At 34.9% G+C, this 25,006-nt stretch overlaps 2 protein-coding genes across 2 annotated transcripts in view; both read left to right on the top strand.

Annotated features, from left to right (window-relative positions):
* The first annotated feature begins 11 nt into the window (after window positions 1-11).
* Window positions 12-4,604, top strand: setmar (SET domain and mariner transposase fusion gene). Its single transcript, XM_058791635.1, has 2 exons — window positions 12-254; window positions 1,283-4,604. The coding sequence occupies exons 1-2, from the start codon at window positions 159-161 to the stop codon at window positions 2,075-2,077; spliced, it is 891 nt and encodes a 296-aa protein (XP_058647618.1). The 5' UTR covers window positions 12-158; the 3' UTR covers window positions 2,078-4,604.
* A 7,057-nt stretch (window positions 4,605-11,661) lies between these two features.
* itpr1b (inositol 1,4,5-trisphosphate receptor, type 1b) overlaps window positions 11,662-25,006 on the top strand; it is a 140,989-nt gene continuing 127,644 nt past the window's right edge. The window contains exons 1-3 of the mRNA XM_058790481.1: window positions 11,662-11,836; window positions 14,562-14,675; window positions 19,597-19,667. Of these exons, the coding sequence (XP_058646464.1) occupies window positions 14,584-14,675; window positions 19,597-19,667 (163 nt within the window). The 5' untranslated portion in view covers window positions 11,662-11,836; window positions 14,562-14,583. The remainder of the gene's footprint in view (window positions 11,837-14,561; window positions 14,676-19,596; window positions 19,668-25,006) is intronic.

The raw sequence follows: 25,006 nt of genomic DNA on the forward strand, positions 1-25,006 counted from the left end.
GGTGACTGGACTTTAATTTTGCATCGACTTTGGGCGTTGAAGCATTTCCGCTTCCGTTCGCATTTCTTACATGAATACATCGATATTCATAACAAACCCCAAGTTAATAATGTCCTCTTTCACATCCGAATCAGACAGAAACGTATAAAAAAGACACGATGCGATCCTACAGCCGAGATCTGAGCGGCGGACTCGAGAATGTTCCTATTTTGATTGAGAACAGCGTTCCCAAAGAGGCTTTTCCCAACTTTCAGGTAATAACATGGCATTTCACTCGCCTTACATTAAAGGCTTTATAGATATATTGGCATTTTCAACATTTTGCAGGCTAATAGTGTTTTCAACATCCCTCAAGTTTATTTTAATCACGATAGATAGATTTACATAGCATGAATACCCACAGCACCACTAGATGGCAGCACTTTCATATACAGTCAAACCAAAATTTAATCAGACACCTTCAACATTTCTCACATTATCACAGTTTATTCATATAGTTTATAATAAGGTGATAAAATATTACAAGAACTCAAATTTAAACTGTGTCAGAACAAATTCATCTTGATAATGTCAGATAACTTTGATAGAAAGGTATGTAATGAATTAGGTTGGATAGCTATCATCTGTTAAATTTAAGTACACAATTAGATAATACCAATTTAGGTCAACCAATTACCAAGCGATGCTTAATTTAGTTCAGTCTGTGATGTAAAAAGTTCGCATTAGCAATTAAAGAAAAACATTTAAGCAAAACAAGGTCAGGTCAAAGTGTCTGAATAATTTTTGCTCCTAAATTTTTATTAATTTTACTGGTAGTCCACTGTATGAAGAATTTTTGGGTATAATATGTGACCCTGTACCACAAAACCAGTCATAAGTAGCACGGTATATTTGTAGCAATAGCCAACAATGCATTGTATGGGTCAAAATTGTCGATTTTTCTTTTATACCAAAAACTATTAGGTTATTAAGTAAAGATTATGTTCCATGAAGATATTTTATAAATTTCCTACCGCTTATACATTCAGCTTTCAGTTGATGTACAAATCTCAATTTCAAAAAAATTAACCCTTATGACTGGTTTTGTGGTCCAGGGTCACATATGTCACAGTTCACTTTATTTTGCTATCCTCACTTGCATAAATGAACTATAGTGTCCTGCACCCACTAGTAAAAAGATATCAAAAATTATATCTGGTGTCTTAATACTTTTTGGTTTGACTGTACTTTCAGACTGTTTTTTCCAATTTACAGTAAGTCTTAATTATAATCACTTCTTTAGTATGTGCCAGATAATGTACAAGGACCAGGCTGTGACCTTGATCCTAGTGCGGTGACCCTCCCGGGCTGCTCGTGTCGTGCCCGGTCCTGCCTGCCCGACAGCTGCCCCTGCCTGAGGTTCGGCCAAATGTATGACAGCGTGGGACGTCTGAACCAACAGCGAGAGGTCGGCGGCTACAGCAGGCCTGTATTCGAGTGCAATGCCTTATGCGTATGCAGCGAGTCCTGCCAGAACCGTGTCGTTCAAAAGGGGGTGGAGGTTCGTCTGGGTGTTTTCAGCACCAAGGACAGGGGTTTGGGGGTGGAGGCTCTGGAGCGCCTCTCTTGTGGCCGATTCGTATGCGAGTACGCCGGGGAAGTAATCGGGTCTCCCGAGGCCCGTCGCCGCCAGCTCTCCCAGACTCCCCTAGATATGAACTACATCATTGCTGTGCAGGAACACAGTGGAGGGGACAGGGTCACCCAGACGTTCGTGGACCCCGTGACCGTAGGCAATGTGGGGAGGTTCATCAACCACTCCTGCCAGCCCAACCTGCTCATGGTGCCCGTCCGGGTGCACTCACTGCTGCCCAGACTCGCTCTGTTTGCAAATCGTGATATAGAAATGTACGAAGAACTGACTTTTGACTATGCAGGTGGACAAAATGGGAACACAAACGCACTGAAATGGGATGAAGCACCAACTGGGATACACGCAGGGCCTGATGTTGATAAAATACCACTGAGAAAAGTCTGTCACTGTGGGGCTTCAAACTGCCCAGGATTTTTACCATTAGATATGTCAGTTCTACATTGAATAAAGTATTTAATGTATCCTAATGAGTTGGGATTAGAAATGTTTTGTAGAACTGTTCATTTAATGTTCAAAAGTTTATTTATATTCAAATATCATGACTGATTTAACAGATTTTAACGTCTGACCCTCCAGGAGAAATACTTATTTATTATTATTTATTTTTTGGGGGGAAAAAGTTTTCAGTTTTGATTAATACATGCAATATATTATGTTATATTATATATTTTATACGTTTTTATTACAACATGCTTGGGTGTAAATTTAGCAATAAACCTTTATGACAAATTCTTTGACAATTTTTATTAAGGTTTAATTTGTTTACATTAGCTTAAAGCACAATGTATAAATGGGGGGGAAAAAAAGAAAAAATATTTTTTATAGAATTTATGAATCTAGGTTCATGGTAAATATATATTTTAACATTTCAAGTATGAATTAACATTTATTTATTAACATACATGAATATGTTTATGAACGTTAACCTAGATTCATAAATGCTGTAAAAATTAGTGTCAGTGTTTTTAATGTTATCTAAAAATAAAACAAAAAAAAAACACAAATTAAAATCAAACTGAAATTTAATAAAATACAAATAGTAGATGGAAAAAAATTAAACTTAAATTTGAAATGAAAAATGGCAACTTACCAAAATACATCAAATTAAGTTCTAAATTAAAGCTAAAATAAATGAAAGCTAGATAGATGGATTTAAAAACAAACAAAAGTGAATAACAATCCAAACAAAACTACTTAAAACAATTTAAAATGAAACCTAAAAAACTGAATAAAGGCTAATTATATAAAATATTAATAAATAACGTTTAATACTGAAATAACACTGTTCATTGATAATATACATATGTTTTCCTTCATGTGAAGGTATTTATTTTTTTACTGTTTCTCAGGTTTATCTTGTCGATTAATTGATTGATGAAAGAAAGCAAAACCATAAACAAGCATGTATGTAAACTCTACGTTGTTTATTGTTATCTGTATACTTATTTTTCCAAATGGTCAAACCTGGTTCACATAGTAATATTTGAGAATCCAGTGTAGGGTTGATAATAAGATGATAAACCTTATTTATTATCAGACTGAATTCTGTGCTTCGCACTCCAACACTAGAGTCAAACTGCTACAGTGTTAACATATTGCAGGTTATTATGAAGTGTTAAACAAACTTGAGCAGTTCTTTCAAAACATACAACAGCAGCATCTTGTCGTTTGAGTGTAAATGTCTCCTTTAAGAGCAGTCTGGGTTTCTCACCATATCCTAGTGGGTAATGAGCAATTAAAAAGGGCCCATGGGTGTTTTAATATAGTAACGGCTCTTAGTCTCCTGTCACACACGGGTGGGAGTGACCCATTTCACTCTGACGCCACCCTGAAACCTGCCCCCTCTCCTCTTCATCTGCCCCATTTCCACTCCAGCCCCGCTTTCATCTCCATCGCAATATTAATATCCACATCTGGGTTAATTAGCACAGAGACCAGAAACCAGAGCAAAGCACAAGGCATGCTGGGTAGGAGCAGATATTCTTCCTTTATCAGTGACATTTTACACATCAAGTTTGGTTACATCCATTGGACTGAACTTCCTGTTTCTTATGGAAATCTCGGTCAACAGACATTTTTTCCCCCCATGAATATGTTGTTACTTATCATGCTAAATAATTGTCTTAATATAATAAATTACAATAATCTATAATAATTTATTATAGCACATGTTTAGGATGTTATATGCTGAGACAGGGACCTAAATAACCCTTTTTTGGTAATAATTTGTATAATAAAATACCTATTCTTATTGACAATGCCAAAATCTATCTTATCATCTATCTATCTATCTATCTATCTATCTATCTATCTATCTATCTATCTATCTATCTATCTGCGCAAATTATTTTAATATTTAAGTTTCTGATGATGACCTAAATCTGCAAATTGGTTTTTCAAGGATGTAAGCCAATGTTCAAGATGTTCTGAAAATGCAATGTTGAAGTGGTGTCTGGTGAGGTTCTTCAGTGTGTCTGGTGCTTCTGCTCGTTGTGTAGTGATTGTTTTTCCTTGCACTTGGATGGGCTGATAATGTGAGGATTGTGGCAAACTCTCCGAATCCTGTTTTTGTCTCATGACTCACTGGGTTTGGTGAGTGAGCACATTCCCTGGGTCTCTATGGTAACGGGATGTGTGATATCGACTGGACGGCGCGTGTAGGCTGGAGTGTTTAGCAACGATTGTTGAAGAGTGAAATCAGTAATTCTCTGCTCAGTTAGCAAGTGTAAGCTCTGCCTCTTGAGGTGTATACTTAGAGTTTGACTAACAAAGAGGGGCATGTCAAGGTCTCATTGCAGTCTTTTCATGGTGGGGTCACGTTTTCATCCTCAGACAGAGAGAAATTGAGCGGCACTGATGGCAAGCTCTGCACCACTGAGAGGGACACTTCCTGACACCTCTGACTTTGTGCCTTGTGCTCGTCTCTTCTGTTTGTTATTAATAGGTTTAAATAAAGAATTTGGGGAGGGGGCATTTGGACCCAAAACAAAACAAAAAATATATAAATCTAATAAAAGTTTGTTATTTGATTTGTTTGTTATTGTTTATTATTATTTGTTTATTAATATTTAATTTAATATTTATATTTTTATTTTAAAAATTTAAAAATTATTATTATTATATTACATGTCATTTTAACGTATTCAGATTTATAATTTATAAGTAAAGATTCAGATTTGAAATAATTTAGTAACAATAACAATCATTATTTGTCATTTGATTATTAATCAGTTAACATGAAGCAATACTCCTAATGTTTGAAAATACAATAATTAATTTTGATAAAATATTTATCAGTATTAAAGTTTACATATTAATATATTTAAATTTTTGGCATTATTATTAGCTTAATATTATCTTGTATTATATACATTTATTATTATTATTATTATTTGATATATTTTATTATTGTTATTATTATTATGATATTAAAATAATATAAGATAATTATATATAATATAATATTAGATAATTTTAAAGAGTTGATGATTTTAAATGTAATAATTTTAATTTAATAACGTCAACAACAATCATTATTCGTTATTTTATTCATATTAATCAATGAGCACTATTGATAATGTTTCAAATACAAAAACATATACAATGTAAATAAAATGTAAATTTGATAAAATGTACATTAAATAATATATTTCATAAATAATAAAAATATTAATGTAATAATAATGATGATTATTGATTGATTAACATAAATTTTTAAGTTTTGATAATTAAAAAAAAATGCTTACATATACGTATATATATGTACATGTATATATATACATTTATATAATGTGGTATGGAATGGGTAACCAAAAAAATAAAATAAAAAAGGGTAGTAAACTTGTGATCCCAAAAAAGATGCATTTCTGTTTGTTGACTGGCCTTTTTTCCTCTGGCTTGAGATCCTCAGGAGAAAGTAGGGCAGTGTTTTATTAAACAAGTGTGTCCCTCAAGACTTGGTTAATGTCCATGCTGCTGGTGTTCAGTGCAGCCGAGTTTAAAACCATGTTGCCTTATATTTATATATAGAACATTGTCAGGAGAATTTCACTGCAACATGAGAAAAAAAATATTCCTGTGGCCCAGATAACGATGTGACTTTTAGGTCATAAGTATAAGCCATATACATAACATAGACACCATAGAGATAACCTGCTGGAAATTCCTTAAAGGGATAGTTCACCCACAAATTTTAATTCTGTCATCATTTACTCACCCTTAAGTAGTTCCAAACCTGTATGAATTCCTTTGTTCTGCTGAACACAAAGGAAGATATTTTGGAGAAAGTTTGTAACCAGGCTGTTTTGGAACTGCTCTGTTTCCCACATTCTTCAGAATATCTTCCATTGTGTTCAGCAGAACAAAGACATTCATACAGGTTTGGAACTACTCGAGGGTGAGTAAATGATGACAGAATTTCATTTTTGGGTGAACTATCCCTTTAAGATATATAAGGTCTTTATTTAAAAAGTCATCCCTTCCTTCTATCCTGAGGTAAGATCATGCAGCACATTCCAGTCATCAAGTGCCCATATTTTTGTGTTAAAAGCTAACCAATCTCTGCTGTCTTTGCTTGTCCTCCACTGTTTAACATTCTCTAATTCTTCGTTTGCAGAAACACACTGAGCCTAGTTTCCTCTCATCCGTCACACCTGTCCTCCACGTTGCCATTAGTGACAGTCAAATTGCACAGTGCTTAATAGTAACTTAATGAAGCTTTCGAAAGCTCAAACCTGCTAATCGGCCTTTATTACTCAACAACTCAACTCAGTTTCTGTCATCCGCAATGGAGAAAGAAAGTGACGTTAAACTCAGCTGTTTGTGTTGTGTAACAGCTCACAGCAAGATCACAGGCCTGCTTCGATGAGGGGAAATTGAGCGAATATATTAACAGTGATTCCTTTTTTATTTCAAAAGCCTTCCACTGGATCTCTCTCTCTCTCTCTCTCTGGAGAGTCTGTTTGTGCTGCATCCTCAGATATCATATCTCAGATGAGTACAAATGATTCATTTCCATAGTTACCACATACTAGAGTGTGCAGATTTTAGATTATGATAAAGTGATGCACATCTCTTGGAGCATATTGTTTGTCAAGCATATGTTTCTGCTTTTTTTAGCATGTGAAATGATAAACTGTGGAATATGCATGATTCTAAACTAAATAATGGCTTATTAATGACAATTCATGGCTCGCAGAGCAATAAGCTACAAGACCCAGTTAGAGTAATGCTGTAGCTGGCTTAATAAGACCATTTCCTCTGGGAAAACCAGAGCCATTATCACGGTATAATTGTCTTTTATTTTTAGTGATGAAGAACTTTGTCCTGTAGGGTGGAACGGGACACATAACTCTGGTTCATTTGCATCTGTCATCTGTGTGGTTGTGTCACATCATTATATGCAGATTATGTTGTGATACAACTGGTTTAAATTATAATCAGATTAGAGGTGGTTCGTATCATATCACAAAATAGGGTTTTTGGTTTCAGACGTAACCATGTCACAATCCACCTGCTGTTACACTTACACTACTGTTTAACAGTATGGGGTTAAATAAGATTTTTAATATATTTTTTGGAAAGAAGTCTCTTATGCTCACCCAGGATGCATTTATTTGATCAAAAATACAGAAAAATGCAGTAATGTTGTGAAATATTATTATAATGTCAAATAACTGATTTCTATTTGGATATATTTTAAATCATAATTTATTCCTGTGATGCAAAGCTGAATTTTCAGCATCGTTACTTTAGTCTTCAGTGTCACGTGATCATTCTGAAATCATTCTAATATGCTGATTTGATGCTTAAGAAACATTTCTCATTATTAATGTTGAAAACAGTTGTGCTGCTTAATATTCTTGTGATTATTTTTCATTTTTTATGAGATAATGGTTTTTAAAAAAAATAAGCTTTATTTAACTCTATAAAGGTACTTACTGTCCTTGCTGAATAAAAAACAAAAAAAACTTACTGACCCCAAATATTGAACCGCAGTGAATTTATTTATACTCTTTTTCTCTTTATTGGAGATGCTCCGAGACTCAGGCGAGACCCTCAGGGCCCAAATGCAAACTAAGCTGTCCATTTAAATCAGCTGGATTCAGTTCAAACACTGAACAGTGGCTATTCAGAGGAGTATAATTCTCTTTAATGGTAACTGTGTCGACTTGTAGTTAAGGTAACTGTCAACCTTTAGTATGGAAACATGTGGTGTTGACTGAGACCGTGTCGAGACCCCAATTCAGAAAATCAGAATCAAAACTGACCCTTGATTCTTTATTTTTTGTGAATGATTCATTCATTGTCCCAAACTAAATATAAAAAAATGTATTTGTCTACTTTTCACCATCCAATCATTTCTCAGTGGAAAATAATCTCATCTCCCTTTATTTTTCCTCATTGAATGTCCTGTGTCATTTGAAAGTGCGACACATTTTGTGAGTGAATTGGGTTGTGAATGCCATTCCAGGTTGATCCAGACTAAGAAACCTTATAATGAGGTTTACATATTATGAGCTATCCATCATGTCTGCAAAAGAAACAGACTTAAACTGTATAACAATCTGATTTTCTTATAATTCATGTAGTGTATGAGAGTCAGTAGGGTCAGTTTAAAAGACAGCCTCAATGTTTGTATTAGCCTTAATAAGATAGTTCAGCCAAAAATGAAAATTCTGTTATTAATTACTCACCCTCATGTGGTTCTGAACCTGTAAGACCTTTCAAACTTGACAAACAATGGCTGTTTGAATCTCACTGGTTGGCTAATTTTATTATTGCCTTGCAGACAGCACTCAATTTACACACCCCTCAGTTTTGTTGACACAGAACAAAATGGATTCTCAGCTGTGAATGGGTGCCGTCAGAGTCCAGAGAGTTCATTATGTGATTATTGTGATTATCAACTCGACTCCAGTCCATCAGTTAATGTCTTGTGAAGTGAAAAGCTATGTGTTTGTTAGAAGCAACTCAATCATTGAGACATTTTAACTTTAAACCATTGCTTCTGAATCAGGAAAGACATATGCGCAGATCAAACACTATTTACAAGCGAAAACAGTCTGAACAAATATGTTGGTGGATTTTGACGTGAAAGAACCACAGGGGATGGACATTTTCATTATTATGGATTATGGACAAGTATTTTGGTCAGAAGTGAAGGTTAATATGCCTTAATGATAGATGTGTTTGCCTGGAGTGGTGTGGATTACTTCTGGATTATTGTGATGTTTTTATCATCTGTTTGGACTCTCATTCTGACGGCACCCATTCACTAAAGTGGATCTTTTGGTGAGCAAGTGATGCGATGCTAAATTTCTCCAAATCTTCAAAGTCATTTTAGATGGCCAGAGGGTGAGTAAATTTTCAGCAATTTTTAATTTTTGGGTGAACTATTCCTTTAAACACATCACTTATAATTTCTCCAGTTCTGTTTGTGGTCCAAACACTAACAACTGTTCCATAATGACATTTGACACATCTTATAGCTGTCTGCAGTGTTTCTCGTGGGCTAACTGTTGCATCCATCAGCAGATCAAAGGAACAGGCTGTATAGCCACTTTCGGTTTGAGCAGCTGTAGCTGCAGATATTTCCATCTCAAAGGCTTACTCGATGCTCTCTTCCACTCCACACAAACGCACAAAGGTGGAGAATAAGGTGAGAGCCCAATGCAAGATGCACAACTTTGTATGATAATAGTGACCCGAGTCCACCCACACTCATGGCCCCTCTTACTCATCCTGCTGTTCAGAATACAGCACATGATGAATGACAAGCACAAGAGCCTCTATTGTGTCTGTCTGTGTGTCGGGCAGAGACATCATTCTCAGGTTGTGAGCGCACAGGTTGCTAGGTGATCTACCTTCATGTGAGTGATAGCTGTGCTGGGGAAGCAGGAAGGCAATTTTTGGGATGCTGCTCTGGGAAAGAGTGTTTTGTAACTGGCCATAGGTTTTAGAAATCAGATCATATACTACTGTTCAAAGGTTTGGGGTTGGTTAGATTTTTAAATAAGTCTCTCGTGCACCAAGGCTGCATTTATTAAAAAAATTTTCTATTGTAATATATTTTAATATGAAATTTATTCCTGTGATTTCAAAGTTGAATTTTCAGAAGGAATTACTCACATGATCCTTCAGAAATCATTCTAATAAGCTGTATTACATACACTGCCGTTCAAATGTTTGGGATCAGATTTTTAATGTTTTTAAATACATTTCGTATATGCTCATCAAGGCTGTATTTATTTGATCAAAACTACAGAATTTTTTTTTTTTTTTGTAAAATATTATTGCAATTTCAAATAAGTTTCTAATTTAATATACTTAAAAAAAGATTTCTATAAAAAGATTCTATAAAAGAAAGAAGCAGAACAACAGTTTCAACACTGATAAGAAATTAGCATATTAGAATGATTTCTGAAGGATCATGTGACACTGAAGACTGGAGTAATGGCTGATGAAAATTCAGTGCTGCAATTAATTCATTAAAGAAATCATTTATATTTTAAAGAATATTAAAATAGGAAACCAATACTACAAATTGCAATAATATTTCACAATATTATTGTTTTTTCTGTATTTTTGAACAAATAAATGCAGCCTTGATAAGCATAAGAGACTTATTTAAAAAACATTAAAAATCTTACCGATCCCAAACTATATATATATATATATATATATATACCAATTAAATATCAAATATAAAAAAAAAAAAACTAACAAAAAAACACTAACCAATACTGATACCTATAACAACCCAACCGCTTCTTTAATGCACACTTGACCCATCGGTATTAATACACCCCATTAAAAAATAATCCAATACAATTAAAACCCACTGCGCTGATCTTCTCACCTAGCAACCTGTTTGCATTCGCATGTGAGTTTGGTATTTCATAAACAACCCAAAGCATATTTAAAGCCTCTATCAAGGGAACACCGATAAAAGCCAGTGCCAAAGCACATCAAAAATGTGTTCCAGTTCAACTGATGAACATGAGGAATGTTTTTAGTAGGCCAAATGCAAAAAAAGAAAAAAAGTAGATCACCAACTTGATTTGTGGGTCAGACTTTTAAAAAGTGAAAACCAGAATTGAAGGACAGAAGTAGAATCACATGGAAGTAGTCCATCACGCCACCAGTTTAGCCTGATGCAAACCTGTTTTGCTGGATTTCTAAGGGTAAGTAAGCATCTGATGCTATTTGCCATCACTCAATCAAGTATCAGGTTTCTAAGAACACCATCTAAAAATAGGGTGCATTTTTATGGACTTTCTAAACTCAGTGAGCATGCAATTACATAGAATAATGAATACAATGCAAATGCAGTAATTAAGAATTATACACTCCTGTTAATATTATTTAATAAAATGATTGCTGTCAAACGATTAATCGCGATTAACTGCATCCAAAATAAAAGTTTTTGTTAACATAATATATATGTGTGTGTACTGTGTATATTTATAATGTGTATATATAAATACACACACATGCACATATATATTTAGGAAGAATATGTTATGTTTATATATTAAACATATTTATGTATAATATAAATTACATAAAAAAAATATATGCATGTAAATATTTTCACAATATATACATAATAAATATATATACATAATAAATATACACATATATTTTGTAAACAAAAACTTTTATTTTGGATGCGATTAATCGCAATTAATCGCTTGACAGGACTAAATAAAATACACACTTCACTTGACCCCAAGAAACAGCTCCTTCTGTTTTTGACAGTCAGTGACCTCATAAGCTCCTCCCCCATTCACTGTCAGCCTATAGAAAAAGAAAGAACATATGCCTGCCTGTTTTTGACATACTGTAGTCATAATCTATGATTGTAGGTGTCTCTTTATCTATCTATATATCTATCTATCTATCTATCTATCTAGCTACCTATCTATCTATGTTTGTTTGTTTGGAACTTCAGAACTGCATTACCCATCATCTCTCACTCCTGATGCGCGTTCAGTTAGGGGGCGGAGCTTCGGGGCTCATGTGGAGGTGGTGAGAAAGCGGACAAGTGCGGACAAAATCCGACTGGCAAGTAGACGCCGCGATTTTCAATTGGGGACTTTCGCATATCATGGAATTAAACGAGAAATCCCGGCCGGAGCAGTTGTGCCGCTGACCACACCGCGAGTGTTTTATTCCCGACACGGTCTCCTTCTGAAGAAGGTAAAGTTCGGCTGAACTCTTGCTGTTACTGTACTGCGAGAAGAGACATCAGCGTCAGGCAGTGGATGTATAACTGATGCATCCATCAGTGAGAGCAGAACGGAAGTTTGACAGCGTGTTAGTGTATCAATGAAGGCGTTCGATGCGCGGATTGAGGTTGTCGCGGTAATATTGTAACATTTTTAGAATGTTTTCATGTAGCAGTGTTCAAGTGCTGCTGGAGGAGGCAGGTGGACCGCACACATCCTCGAGATAGTGGATACAGGCATTATTCTGCCGTCGGGTTTAGAGTATTAGTGTTCATAGTGTGTTTCTGGACTGGAGTTTATGGAATAATGCGGTTTGTTTGGTCAAAAACAAAAACAAAAACAAAATGCACTGCTCAGTTCGAGGCTGGTGAATTCTGATTGGCTGTTTATTATCACCTGTCGAATTAAGCTTTTAGGTTTGATCTCAGCGTCAAGGTTGATGTCTCGGTTGTATATGTCTGTGTAGAAATATTTTTTTTTCCACACGTATAAACTATAGTTTGATAAGTTCGGCCTTCACATTTAAAACCCCACACAGTAAAAAATAGCGATTCAGTGTTTCAGGGACAGCCCACATACATCTGTCATTCCAGCTACACGTTCACTGTTTGATTTAACAGGCCGCGTACTGTTTAACTTTTTAATGTGGAGCTTGTATAAAGTTTTAAAAGATTTTCAAGATTCCCAAATCCCATGCTTCACATTTGACAGGAAAATTACATCTTCCCAAGGGCTATGTATGGCAGAAACAGCTGCAACAAATCAATTTGGCCAGTGCACTGCGTTTCGTCGAGCAAGCATTCTTGTATTAACTTGAGAATGGGTTAATTTTGATTAGCTGTCCATCACACAATTATTCAACGTGTTTACTAGTCTGCTATAAATATGTTCTATTTGACAATATAAACTGATTTATTGTGAGATTGTGGTTTGTCAGTTTGGGGTATATGGAGAATTGTTTCATGTTTTCCTGTGATTTGCAGTTCATTTAGGCAATTATTGTTATAGTGGGCCTGTAATGCATTATTATTGTTCCTGCACAGATGTCATTGCAGACTGTCAACTTTATTTCGGGCTCTAAGTAAGGGATAATGTACAGTCAGGCAGTCATTATCACAAAATGCACTCCAACAGGGTTTTTATAGCTTATTTCATCTTATCAAGTAAATAAACAAATAGATATTAAATATTGATCAGAGTATTATTTTATTTCTTGTAGAGATGCAGAAGAACTGATCATGAACATAAAAAACAGGTTTCAGTGTTGCCTTGTGGAACAGTAATTTTCGACCGCTTAATGTCATAAATGACTGATCAGAATCTCAGGAAGCTGTGTAATAAAATAAAGTAAACATCTGCATTATTCAATATTTGAATTTCTAACAGAGCATGAGGGCATGATATGGTTTATCAATAGAGATTTCACAGGTAGAGCATGTTTACTGTTCAAATAATAATTAGTCTTTAGTCTTTATAATCAGACAAAGAAAACAGTTCCATTCTTTTTCCAATAGCATATAAACTGTCAGTTAAGATATTATTTCAGCACTGTCAACACTCTATTTGTTTGTACTACGCTGATATATATATATATTGAGCATCTGTGCAGCCTGTTCCTTATTGATGTTCTCTGGTGTTGTCTGTCATTGATTGAACTGTAGGCTTCATCTTCAGCTGATTGTAGAATTGACTCGATCACAGAAGAGAAGTGTTCAGTGGATTAGCTGTGAATGAATGCATATGAAAGGATCTGAGTGCATATGGCTCTTTATTTGTTCATTTGTTCTGATGATTATGCTAAATTATCTATTAGCCTAAACATAAAGTGATACATAGGCCTATTGCTAATATTTTCAATGCCCCCACAAAATAAATATGTATATTTCAAATTTGTTACAGTTTTATTATCTATATTTTGATTAATGTTTTGTAAAAATGTAATGCACTGAAATAAGAAATGTTAAATTAAATGAATAAAAATATATTTTATATATATCATAAATGAAATCATAATAAATTAAAGCATTTCTGCTAGAAAATAGAAATATATATTGATGCTTTATTTCTTATAGCATATTTCAGTATTATAATCAGTGCATCATTAATATGTATAATATTTCATTTAGCAACAATATCGCTATGCAATGAAAGCAACAATAACAATACATAGAAAACCAAATATTTAAGTTGCATTGCATAAAACATATGTTCAAGAAACATAAAAGGTTGTGGTGATATAGGACAACTGACATTGAAATCTCATGCTGGCCCTGAACCCTCCTTGTTGAGACCCTCAACAGGTCAGATGTCACATCTACTTGTCCTTAAACGATACTGTGATTTAACAGCTATTTTAGGCGAACCAAGTGAAAAAGGTACAAACAATACATTTCAAAGAATCAACAAAATAATTAAGTGTCTTTTCAGCATGTAGCACAGCTGTATTTTCTAGAGCGTTTCTCGTTATCCACCCATACAGCAGAAGGACCTTGAATTCCTGTCAAAAACTAGGCCATCTCAAAATGGCAAATTCTCATTTTCTCGAATCCATCCCCATGGTCCTCCCGCTATTATTGTCTCGCTATCTCCACATCTGATGGTAACCTACATAAAATGTCTAAATAAGATGAATAAAGGACATATAGGTATTATGCTGATTTTATTGCACCTTAATCTGTATGTTATCTTGTTTGCAGGCACACCGCAAAGTGGAGCAAAATGTCAGACAAAATGTCCAGTTTCCTCCACATCGGGGACATCTGCTCCCTGTATGCGGAGGGATCCACCAATGGATTTATCAGCACTTTAGGGTAAGAGAACCATCCTCATGTCATCACCCAGTGTGTGGACATCAGCGTTGTACATAAGAGGAACTCGATGAAAATACAGGAGCACAACAGGAAGAAGAAAGTAAATGTACAACACTTAGAAATGAGAAGTAACTGAGAAATGTTTTGTGCAGTATGTATTACAGTGTGGATTTCTGATGCTTTTTCAGTGGAATATGATGAATGCCATTACTAGAGCATAGTCCAAGTCAGAAGTCTCTGTTGTGGTTCTTAAAATTCAGATTGGGATATGGGAAGCGTTTTCTCCTTCCTAAAAGTTGAGATGAAACAGAAGTAGCGACAGATCTTTTCTGCCATATTGTTATGTTAACTAATGTAGTTAGTATCAAAAAACCGATGTTCACAAATGGAAACTTATTGTAAAATGTTACCAATTACACACATGTATAACTAATTTGTTCACAATAAGATCAGTGCACTTAGAAAATAGATTATACAAATACGATCAGCTTGAACATGAGTAAAATTTGTATGGGGAAAGTTTTGGGCTTTACACAAAACTCCCAATAACAGAGGTTTTTTTAATGAAAAGCTTCGCTCTCGATATTTTGGTAAATGTGACCACACCTTTATGTAGTCAAATTTTGTCAACTTTGAAAGTTAAAGGATTAGTTCACTTCCTGATATTTTACTCACCCCCATGTCATCCAAGATGTTCATGTCTTTCTTTCTTCAGTCGAAAAGAAATTAAGGTTTTTGAGGATTTTTCTCTATATAGTGGACTTCAATGGGGATCAAGTGAAGTGAAAGTGAAGTGACGTGTGGCCAAGTATGGTGACACATACTCATTGTGCTCTGCATTTAACCCATCCAAGTGCACAAACACAGTAGTGAACACACACACACACCGTGAACACACATCTGGAGCAGTGGGCAGCCATATTGCAACCCGCAACATTCGGGTTATAAGTCCAACTCTCTGTTGGAGAAGTTGGTTACATGCATTCACTTTGTTGACCAATAGAAAGCTGCTTTGTTTAAAAGTGACTACTGTGAGAGCTATACTTCATACAGTTCATCACCAAACTATTGACATAGGACTTTTTTGGGTCTACTACTGAGATAGGACCAATGGGTTGAAGGTCCAAATGGCAGTTTCAATGCAGCTTCAAAGGGCTTTACACGATCCCAGCCGAGAAATAAGGGTCTTATCTAGCAAAACAATCGGTCATTTAAAAAAAATTATGTACTTTTTAACCACAAATGCTCATCTTGCACCAGCTCGACTTCACACATTACGTAATCACATTGGAATAAGGTCATGTGTGACGAATGCGCAAGTACCAACCCGGTTTACAAAACGAACGTGCAAAGAAAGTGAAAGAAAATTTACAAAAAAGGGTAAACCAACGATGTCGGGACCATTTTGAAGTTGGAGGAGAAAATCAAATGGAGCTCAGTACTACTTCTGCCTACGACTCTTTCCAACATGAATACGTAATGCGCATAGCAGAGCTAGTGCAAAACGAGCATTTGTGGTTAGATAAGATCCTTATTCCTCAGCTGGGATCATGCAATTATTTTATTCTGGAAGTGAACTAATCCTTTAAATCTATGTTTTTTTTTTGCTATGCTAATTACGCACAATTTAGGAGCAGTCACTTTACTGAAATGTCAGCAAAAATTTCCAGGCCGAAAAAGTCCTGTGACAGTAGTTTGGCGATGTACTATATGGAACACAGCTCACACAGAAGTCCCTTTCAAACCAAGCAGTTTTCTATTGGTCAACACAGTGAATGCATGTAACCAGCTTCTCCATTTGCATGGATAACTTTTTTGTCCTTGCTCAAAACACTGTTTATGCAGGCTCTTATTAAAATTACTTGATTTCACCTGCAAAATTTTGGTAAATGTAACACCATTTTAATATTTCTATATAGCATTATGTTTCCCCCACTGGAAAAATTACCTGTATGCAACCCAACAGTTACATAAATTATAGATAATAATATTAATACAGGACAAAATGTTATTTAGAATGACAGACAGTTGACGGTAGGTGTGGTCTCATTTACGTTTCTGTATTCTGATCCTGCACTTGAAGGAAAGGGAGCCAAGTCTCAACGCTGCCCTCCTCACGTCCTTCCCCTGGAAATGAGATTGTGCTGTCTTCTGCGCTTAATCATACCCTGCCACCTCCTGGCAATCAGCCCCTTTTGCCAGCCTGCGTGATGTGACCACACACACACACACACAAGGCTACCCCACGTCACCCATCCATGGCAACAAAAGCAAGCAATTGACTTTGAAGAACGGAACGTTGACTGATCTCATTTGTCAAGACGCCGTTGTTCAGTTGTTGTGCATTGTAATCACTTTCTCTGCCCTGCTACTGTGTGCACATCCTCATGAGCCACAGCTATATTTAGCTGCACTGGTGTACGTAGTGTGTAGGGCTTGTCTCTGTGCCACCGTGCGACCTTAGCACGGATGGGATAATGAGCCACCTGGCCTACAGCTGGGCACAGGGAACCAGAAAGGACACAACGCCAGTGTGACAAGAACTGGCAGTCCTGGTGCAAATGGACTAAAAACCAAAGCCACCTGTACGTTATCCACTGGAGAGTGTGAAATTCACTTGCTAGGTTGCATTTATGGTGAATAGATGAAAACTGGATGCAAATTATATACCGACTTGTTGCTGGTTCATTTGTATAACTGTGCTTTAAAACCCTAGTGAGTTGCCTACATAGACAGCTTTTGTAGACCAATTGTAAACGAACAAATAATAGGTTCAATTTGGATGTTCAAACATACCTGTGATAATCAGCAGTACTGTGTAGCTTCTATTCATTACCATTCCAAATGTTTATAATGTTTTTGAAAGAAGTCTCTTATGCCCACCAAGGCTGCATTTATTTGATTAAAAATACAGTAAAAGCAATAATATTCTGAAATATTATTAAAAATGGAAATAACTGTTTTCTATTTTAATATATTTTAAATTGTAATTTATTCCTGTGATGCAAAGCTGAATTTTTCAGCATCATTACTCCAGTGTCACATGATTTATTTTATTCTAATATGCTGATTTGCTGCCTAAAAAACATTTCTCATTTTTATCAATGTTGAAAACATCTGTGCTGCTTAATATTTTTCATTATTCTTTAAAAGTTTAAAGAAACATAATTTATTTGAAATCATTTAAAATAATTTCCAATATTATAAATCTCTTTCACTTAATGTCAATTAAGTGATGATACTATGTTCGATAAAAATCAATCTTACTGACCCCGAACGGTAATGTATGTGACTACGACGACTAGAAATGCAGTGCACACTGCACAGTAAGTTGTATTTTTTACTTTTAATGCTTACCCTTTAAAAACTACTAAATTTTAAAGAAATATTACAATACTGTAGTAATTTATAAGACAAATAATATATAGTGTAGGTTTGAGCATAAACAATACTTTATATGATGCCTGAAAATGCTGTTTAGATCAAATTGGATCTATTTAAATGCACATTTGATGGCCAGCAAAACTGTGCAAGTTTTTTTTGTACATTCTAATGCATGTATGATTCCCAAAAATTGCAGTTCAGGCTTGCAGCTTAGTAGGTTTTGAAATGCAGCCAATAATATAGAGTATAAGGGCATGACCAGACGCTTGCTTAAGAGTTGCTGTCAGAGATTTATTGGATTTTAACTTTAAAACATTGAGATGATGTTACCACAGACAGTCCCTATTACTCCACATCAGTACTGATAAATTATAGACAGTCTTGTTTGGCATTTTTGGACATTCCTAATCTTTCATCCTTTCACATATGTGGCCCAAAAATCTCCTTTTCATGTTCCCTCCTCCATTCAAACCCAAACAAGAGTTGTTTTGCTTTCTGACAGCACTATATCCCTATTCTGTGTCGTTGTGTTTTTTTTTTTTTACTTGAGAGAACGTTATTGAATGATAGCAAGAAAATACCTTGAACTTATACTGGATGTCAGCTGTGGATTTGTTCATACAGCCATAACTGACTCACTTTGGTTATAGAATGTGTTTGTCACAGTTTTTCATAACCAAAAAGAAGTGTGTTTGACTGCTTTGTGAAATAAGAGTTAGACTGCCCTTGACTCATTCTGGATTTTAGAGGTATATAGAGCAAGTATAATGAGAGGCAAATTTAGGTGTCATTACATTATCACTGAATGATTTGATCAGTATAAATTGACATTTGTTCATAATGAGTGGACAAGATAAAACAGTGGCTCATACATTTGAGCAGATAAACCTTTCAGGAAACACAAAGGCCTCTTGATTTGCTAATCGTTTCTCTTTCTGTACGCCATTACTGTAATACTTCACATGTAAGAAAAACTTAATTCAAGGATTACAAAAAAAATTAAATAAATAAATAACAATATTCCTGACTGGTTTACCTTGAGAATGTGAAGTTATTTATTAAATTTTTTTTTTTGAGTGGGATTGAAAAGTGTAAAATGTGCAGGGTAATTTCTTAATATGATTTTGTATTCATTATTTTATAAATTTTTATTTAATTGTATATATTTCACCAGATAATATTTAAAATATTTAATTATTATTTATCATTTAAAGGCCCTGAAGATTTTGTCCTTTTTCCAGTTAAGAAAGCTTGTAAATTATAAATGTGTGTATGATTTTAAAATTTAATTTGTTCAACGTTTATAGGTATGCAATAGATGACCTCTACAAAAATATAATTTTGGTTGCATATTTCTTTAAATATTGTATCTCTTTTTATCATGATGTCAGCTACGAATAGTACTTTGAACTAGTTTTAATAGTTTCTTTTCCCCACAATCACTGCAGAAAAAGTGAAAAATAGCTGTATAAAAATAGAAATACTCAGTATGCTTCCTCCAGAGAAGTTCTCTGACTCATGTCTCTCATCTATGCAGTCTTGTGGACGACCGCTGCGTGGTGCAACCAGAATCTGGGGACCTAAACAACCCTCCTAAGAAATTTCGAGGTAAGGCCACATTTATGTCTCTCTGGAGGTGTTATACGGAAATGTTTTAGAGATTTCTGTTGAAGATGTGCTGAACTTGCACTTATTTAAAGGGATTTTTGTGTGATATCTGCTTGATCAGTGTTGTTATGGTATTTTCCTGTTGTGTGACTGTAGAGGGATATCTTTTGTCTCATGTTTGATTTTCTTAACACTATTTTCAAATGCATTAGCCTTTTAGCATAACCTTTTGCATTTTGCCTGGGTTTTTTTTTTTTTTCTGAAACTAAGCAAGGAGACCGCATGGGAATCCCAGCTGTTATAAGCATACATTGTCTGTGTAACACTTTTAAATGGTGTTATATTAAGGTGCTGTTGTATATTTGTGTTTTCACTCGGATGAAAGATGTCTCACCCAATTTTGGCAAAATAGAATGGTCAAAGATTATATTACAGTGTTATATTATGTGTAGTGCAACAGAGGATGATGCAATAAAATGTTATGCATTTGCCTGTTGAGAGAAACTTACTTCTAGGTATAACACACCTGTCTGTCATTTTTTTCGGTGAACTTGAAGACCTTGATTATCTGGTTCAGGTGTGGTTGAAGAAGCTGGAAATAAAATGAATAGTAATGGAGCTCTTCAGGAGCAAGACTGACCTGTGACTTTACCCTTTGTGCACTGGAAAGAGACTGATTCTTTCCTTAAAGGTGAAGCCTGTCAGATGTTAATTAACCTCGTCCTCTGGGCTGCTGTGTGGAAACTGAGCCTTAGGCATGCTGGGAGAAACCTGAGCTGGGCCCCTTCTGCTCGTATATTGCTCTTGTGACAGGCTGTCACGTTGTAGCATGACATGTTGTCTCACTCTTTTACTAGTTGGTGTGTATATTTAGTGCATTATCTATCTTCCCAGCTGTGTCCAAGGTCTCAGTCAAGATGCATAAGCTAGAGATGCTCGGATCAGAATTTTAGAGATGATTGCTGATTTCTGAAGGTCAGATTATAGGCCTGCACCATTTGTCTTTAAAATGTGATTATGTTGTGAGTGTAGCTGATAGATCCTGTCATAAAAATGTATTTATGATAAAATATATGCACACACATACAAAGTTACTTACTCATCAGTTGGTATTTGGCTGTTTTATATGCATTATGTATGTGCTTTAAATATGATGCTGTAGCAATTATAACAATTTCATATAATCGCCACAAATCACATAATATATGATTCAGAGGTCCTCGGCTACAGCTGATACTTGTTGTATTTAAAAGGGAGAAAACTATAGAATTGTAGCTTGTTTCCTTTTGTCAAAACGATTGCATAGAACAGACCTGTCCGAGTGCCAAAAATGCCCTTTTCCTGAAGTCTGCAGTTCCTGAAATATGGTTGATTTAACACAGAAAGACCACATATACACAGCCAGCGATTGTTTCTGAAATCGTATTTCTAAGTTAAAACACAAGCATGCAAATAGAATTCGAAATGTGTGTCAACTGGTAACTTAACTGTCATTACCAGCTGTTTGAGGCTTTCAAAGGTTATTTGCCTGTGAGGCTGTGACACTGCTGCTTCTGGCTGTTTAATATCTGGAGTCTTTGCCCAGTCTGAGGGATTTCTTTCTGTGACGTTGTTGATGTTTTAACATGCTCCGCACTGTTGTATTACCATTTAAGTCCAACTGAGGTGCGTGAAGGCACATACTGTGTGTAGAACTCTTTTTCTTTGGAATCCTCGCATTTTTGAGGGCCGTTTATATTCCTCATAATTGCAATAAAACTGGCTGGCTTCAAATCAGTGATTCTTTCTGTCCATGAACCTCCTCCTCCTCAGTAAACTGAAGCTTTCTGCATATTTGTCTTGAGGAATTGGAGAGAGTGGTAAAATATACTGCACTTCTGTGTCAATTTTTTTCCCCCTGAAGTCCATTTTGAACAATAGTCATGGCTTCTTGTATCAAAAACAGTTGTAATTTAGTTTGACATTTTTCCTCCTTTCTCTGACCCTTAAAATTAAACTGTCTGTTTTTGCTACCATGCCTTTAATCATTTACTCCCTTCATGTTGTATGTTCTAGCTGTTCTTTTTCTATGAAAGTGCATAGGGTTATTAAGCTTGCAGAATGACAAAAAAAAAAAAAAAGAAAAAACGCGATTCATGAATGTGGTCCGTATGATGGTCAATTTATGTAGCCTATTGTTGTTTTAAAAGATGTTTTTAGTAAGGCTGCTTTTTAAAAAAATCAAAAATACAGTAAAAATTGTGAAATATTATTACAATTTAAAATAACATTCCTGTGATGCAAAGCTGAATTTTCAGCATCATAATCTCCAGTCTTCAGTGTCACATGATCTTTCAGAAATCATTCTGATATTCTGATTTTGCGATCAAGAAACATTTCTTCTTATTATCAGCATTGTAAACAGTTGTGCTGCTGAGTCTTTTTGTGGAAACTGATTTTTTTTTTTCTTCCCACAGTCACTTCTGATCATTTTAGTCCTTGCTTCAATTAAATATTTCTTAAAAAAAATAAAAATAAATGACCCTGAACGGACTATAGCAGGCCTGGTGCTGTCTCTGTCTGTGTCTTATCTCACACACTAACAGCAGGGGCTCCAGACCTCCAGAATGAATCTTTTATGAATCCATTAAACTTGTGAAATGATCTGATTACCTGGAATAGATTTATTTACCTAACTGAAGGTCACTGAATTGAAAATCGACCTTCTTCTCTCTTTACCCCTCTTGTTCATAGCTGGTAGCACACCTTGTGTCAATGTATGATATTGAGTGTGTCAGTCAACTGGCGGTTATTTATATAGATGGTGCTTTTGGTTTAGTCTTGTCATTTGTTTTTGTCTATTCATTAACTATGGCACATAACCAAATGGTTTTGCTGAAGGCTTAGTGTTATTTTGATTTATAGAAGCAGCTATGTGATACTCCAAACAGCGGATCAGTCGCTCTGACACTCTGGTTGTTCATGAGTATAAGTGAATGTGGCAGATGGATGGGTCTTTGTCAGCTTGTTCTGTATGGCTGTGTGTGTTGGCGTTTGTTCTGGAGTTCATTGTGTGTATCTTAGCATATCCATGTGTGCCTGTATGTATATTTTTGTCAGCTTCATTAAACCCAGATGGATGGGAAGCGGAATTGTCCATTACTGTGGCTTCAGCGTGACTGACTTTGATGGACAGGTGTTGTGTTTTTATAGTGACTGATGGATAAAGCTGAGAGTCAGACACCTCTAGTTAGCTGGATGGATAGTTGATTGCCTGTGTATTATATCCTCAAAAACGTCACGGAAGAGTCAAATGCGTAGCTTTTAATGTTGGTTAATGCTCTACTCTTAAAACAAAAAGGTGCTTCACGATGCCATAGAAGAACCTTTTTGTCTAAATGGTTCCATGAAGAACCTTTCTGTTTCACAAAATGTTGTTTGTGGCGAAAAAAGGTTCTTCAGATTATAAAAAGGTAAGAAAGAGATGGTTCTTTAAAGAAACTTTGACTAAATGTTTCTTCTGTGGCATTGCTGTGAAGAACCTTTTAAGCACCATTTTTAAGAATGTAGAAAATCAAAGTTTTCTTCTTATATTGAATACTCCAGAGATATTACTCTTTAATAAACACATTTCTTTTATTTTTTGATATTTTGATATTTTCTTTTATTGTATGTGATTTTTATTTTATGAGATTTTAGGTTTTATTTTATATTTTGTTTTATATTATTTTATGAGATTTCATTTAATTTCATGAGATTTTGCTCATTAAAATATCCAACTTTATTGCCAAATAATCTTTAGTTGTGCACAAAACTACACTGATATACACTAAAACTGAGTATTTACTAGTCAGTGGGTTTCATGATTAATGATTAACTAGCAAATTGCAAAAACATTAGATAAACTAGTAGAAATAATAATAATAATAATAATAATAACAAAAATTAAAAATCTAGATAAAGTAGTTAGCATCAATTGACCACTGTAAGTGTATAATGTAAGAATGTAGTACTATAAGGTTTGTTTAACATTTTAGAATATTTGGAATTATTATTTTTAGCAGGATAATTGACTACTGGACAAATAAAACATATAGAAATATAGCCTATGTTCTCTTTTAAGAAAGTTATATAGAAAGTTGTAATAAAAGCATCTGTGGCATATAAACAACACAATTTTGTTTTGGTGCCTATAAATAGCTTACAAGTTAGTACAGACACTAAATCCAGACAATTTCGGTGTTTATGATATTTGGATGTAAATTTTATGATGATCATTATGAAATAGTTTTCAGTCCCTCGTTTCTCATATTTTTACAATTTATAGATGTTATTGGGAAATATTCAATGCGGCAAACTGGAAGTCACTTTTGAATAACATGATTTCTGGGTTACCACACAGAGTATTTCCTTACCCAGTTTCCTCACACTGTTCTTCACTGATGACACTGTGGTAGCTAACCATTAATGCTTCTTCATACACTAACAAAAAAAGGGCCTTCTCCTTTAGCTGTACTCCACCCAGCTACTGTTTCAGGCTTTTGTCATCTATCAGCTAGACATCTCTCGTCTGCCCTCTTCTTCTGCTTGACACCCTGAGCTTATCCGAAATGACTTCAGTCTGATGAAATTAAATGGCAAAATCCTCACACATGCTTATGTTTTTATGAAGATCATTTCATAAGCTGCCAGATGTAAGATTGAAGAACATTTCTAGCCTACAATTCAGCAAATGACTGACAGAATTTATTAAAGGGCTATTTCACCTAAAAATAAAAACCCTGTCATTATTTCTGTGATGGAGCCTAGAGAACATAGTTAGAATATCCCTAAAATTCAAGATATGATTTCGAGCTGTTTGAGTTTTTGTCTCATATTTACATCATATAGTTAAGCAATATCATATGACTGCAAATATGATACTGATCTTATGCAACAGTTCAATAAATAAGAAGTTAATATTGTGTTATTTTAGAAACAATGTTGTCTGTTTTGCTCAATTTTGCCCACGAAAATATAAAGATAAAGCAGAACTGTTCGTCTCTGAGTAACACACAGCTGCATTTCATTTCTTAATCCATGTTTTGAATGAATTGGGTGAACCCAGGCTCGTTGGATTTGAATTTAATTTGCGATTTAATTAATCACCACATCATGTAATTAATTAGATTAAAAATTTAAATCTGCATTTTAATCCCGATTCAAACAAAAATGCTACATATAGTATGAGCAGATTTTGATGTAAATTAGATTGTATAATTTAAAGCAAACACAGAATGGTCTGACCGCTTTGTGAAATTATGATACATAAAGCACATCTTCACGAAACAGAATCAGCGGGCTGCATGAGAGTGCAAATT

This window comes from Onychostoma macrolepis, chromosome 11, assembly GCF_012432095.1.
Source record: "Onychostoma macrolepis isolate SWU-2019 chromosome 11, ASM1243209v1, whole genome shotgun sequence".
Lineage (NCBI taxonomy): Eukaryota > Metazoa > Chordata > Actinopteri > Cypriniformes > Cyprinidae > Onychostoma > Onychostoma macrolepis.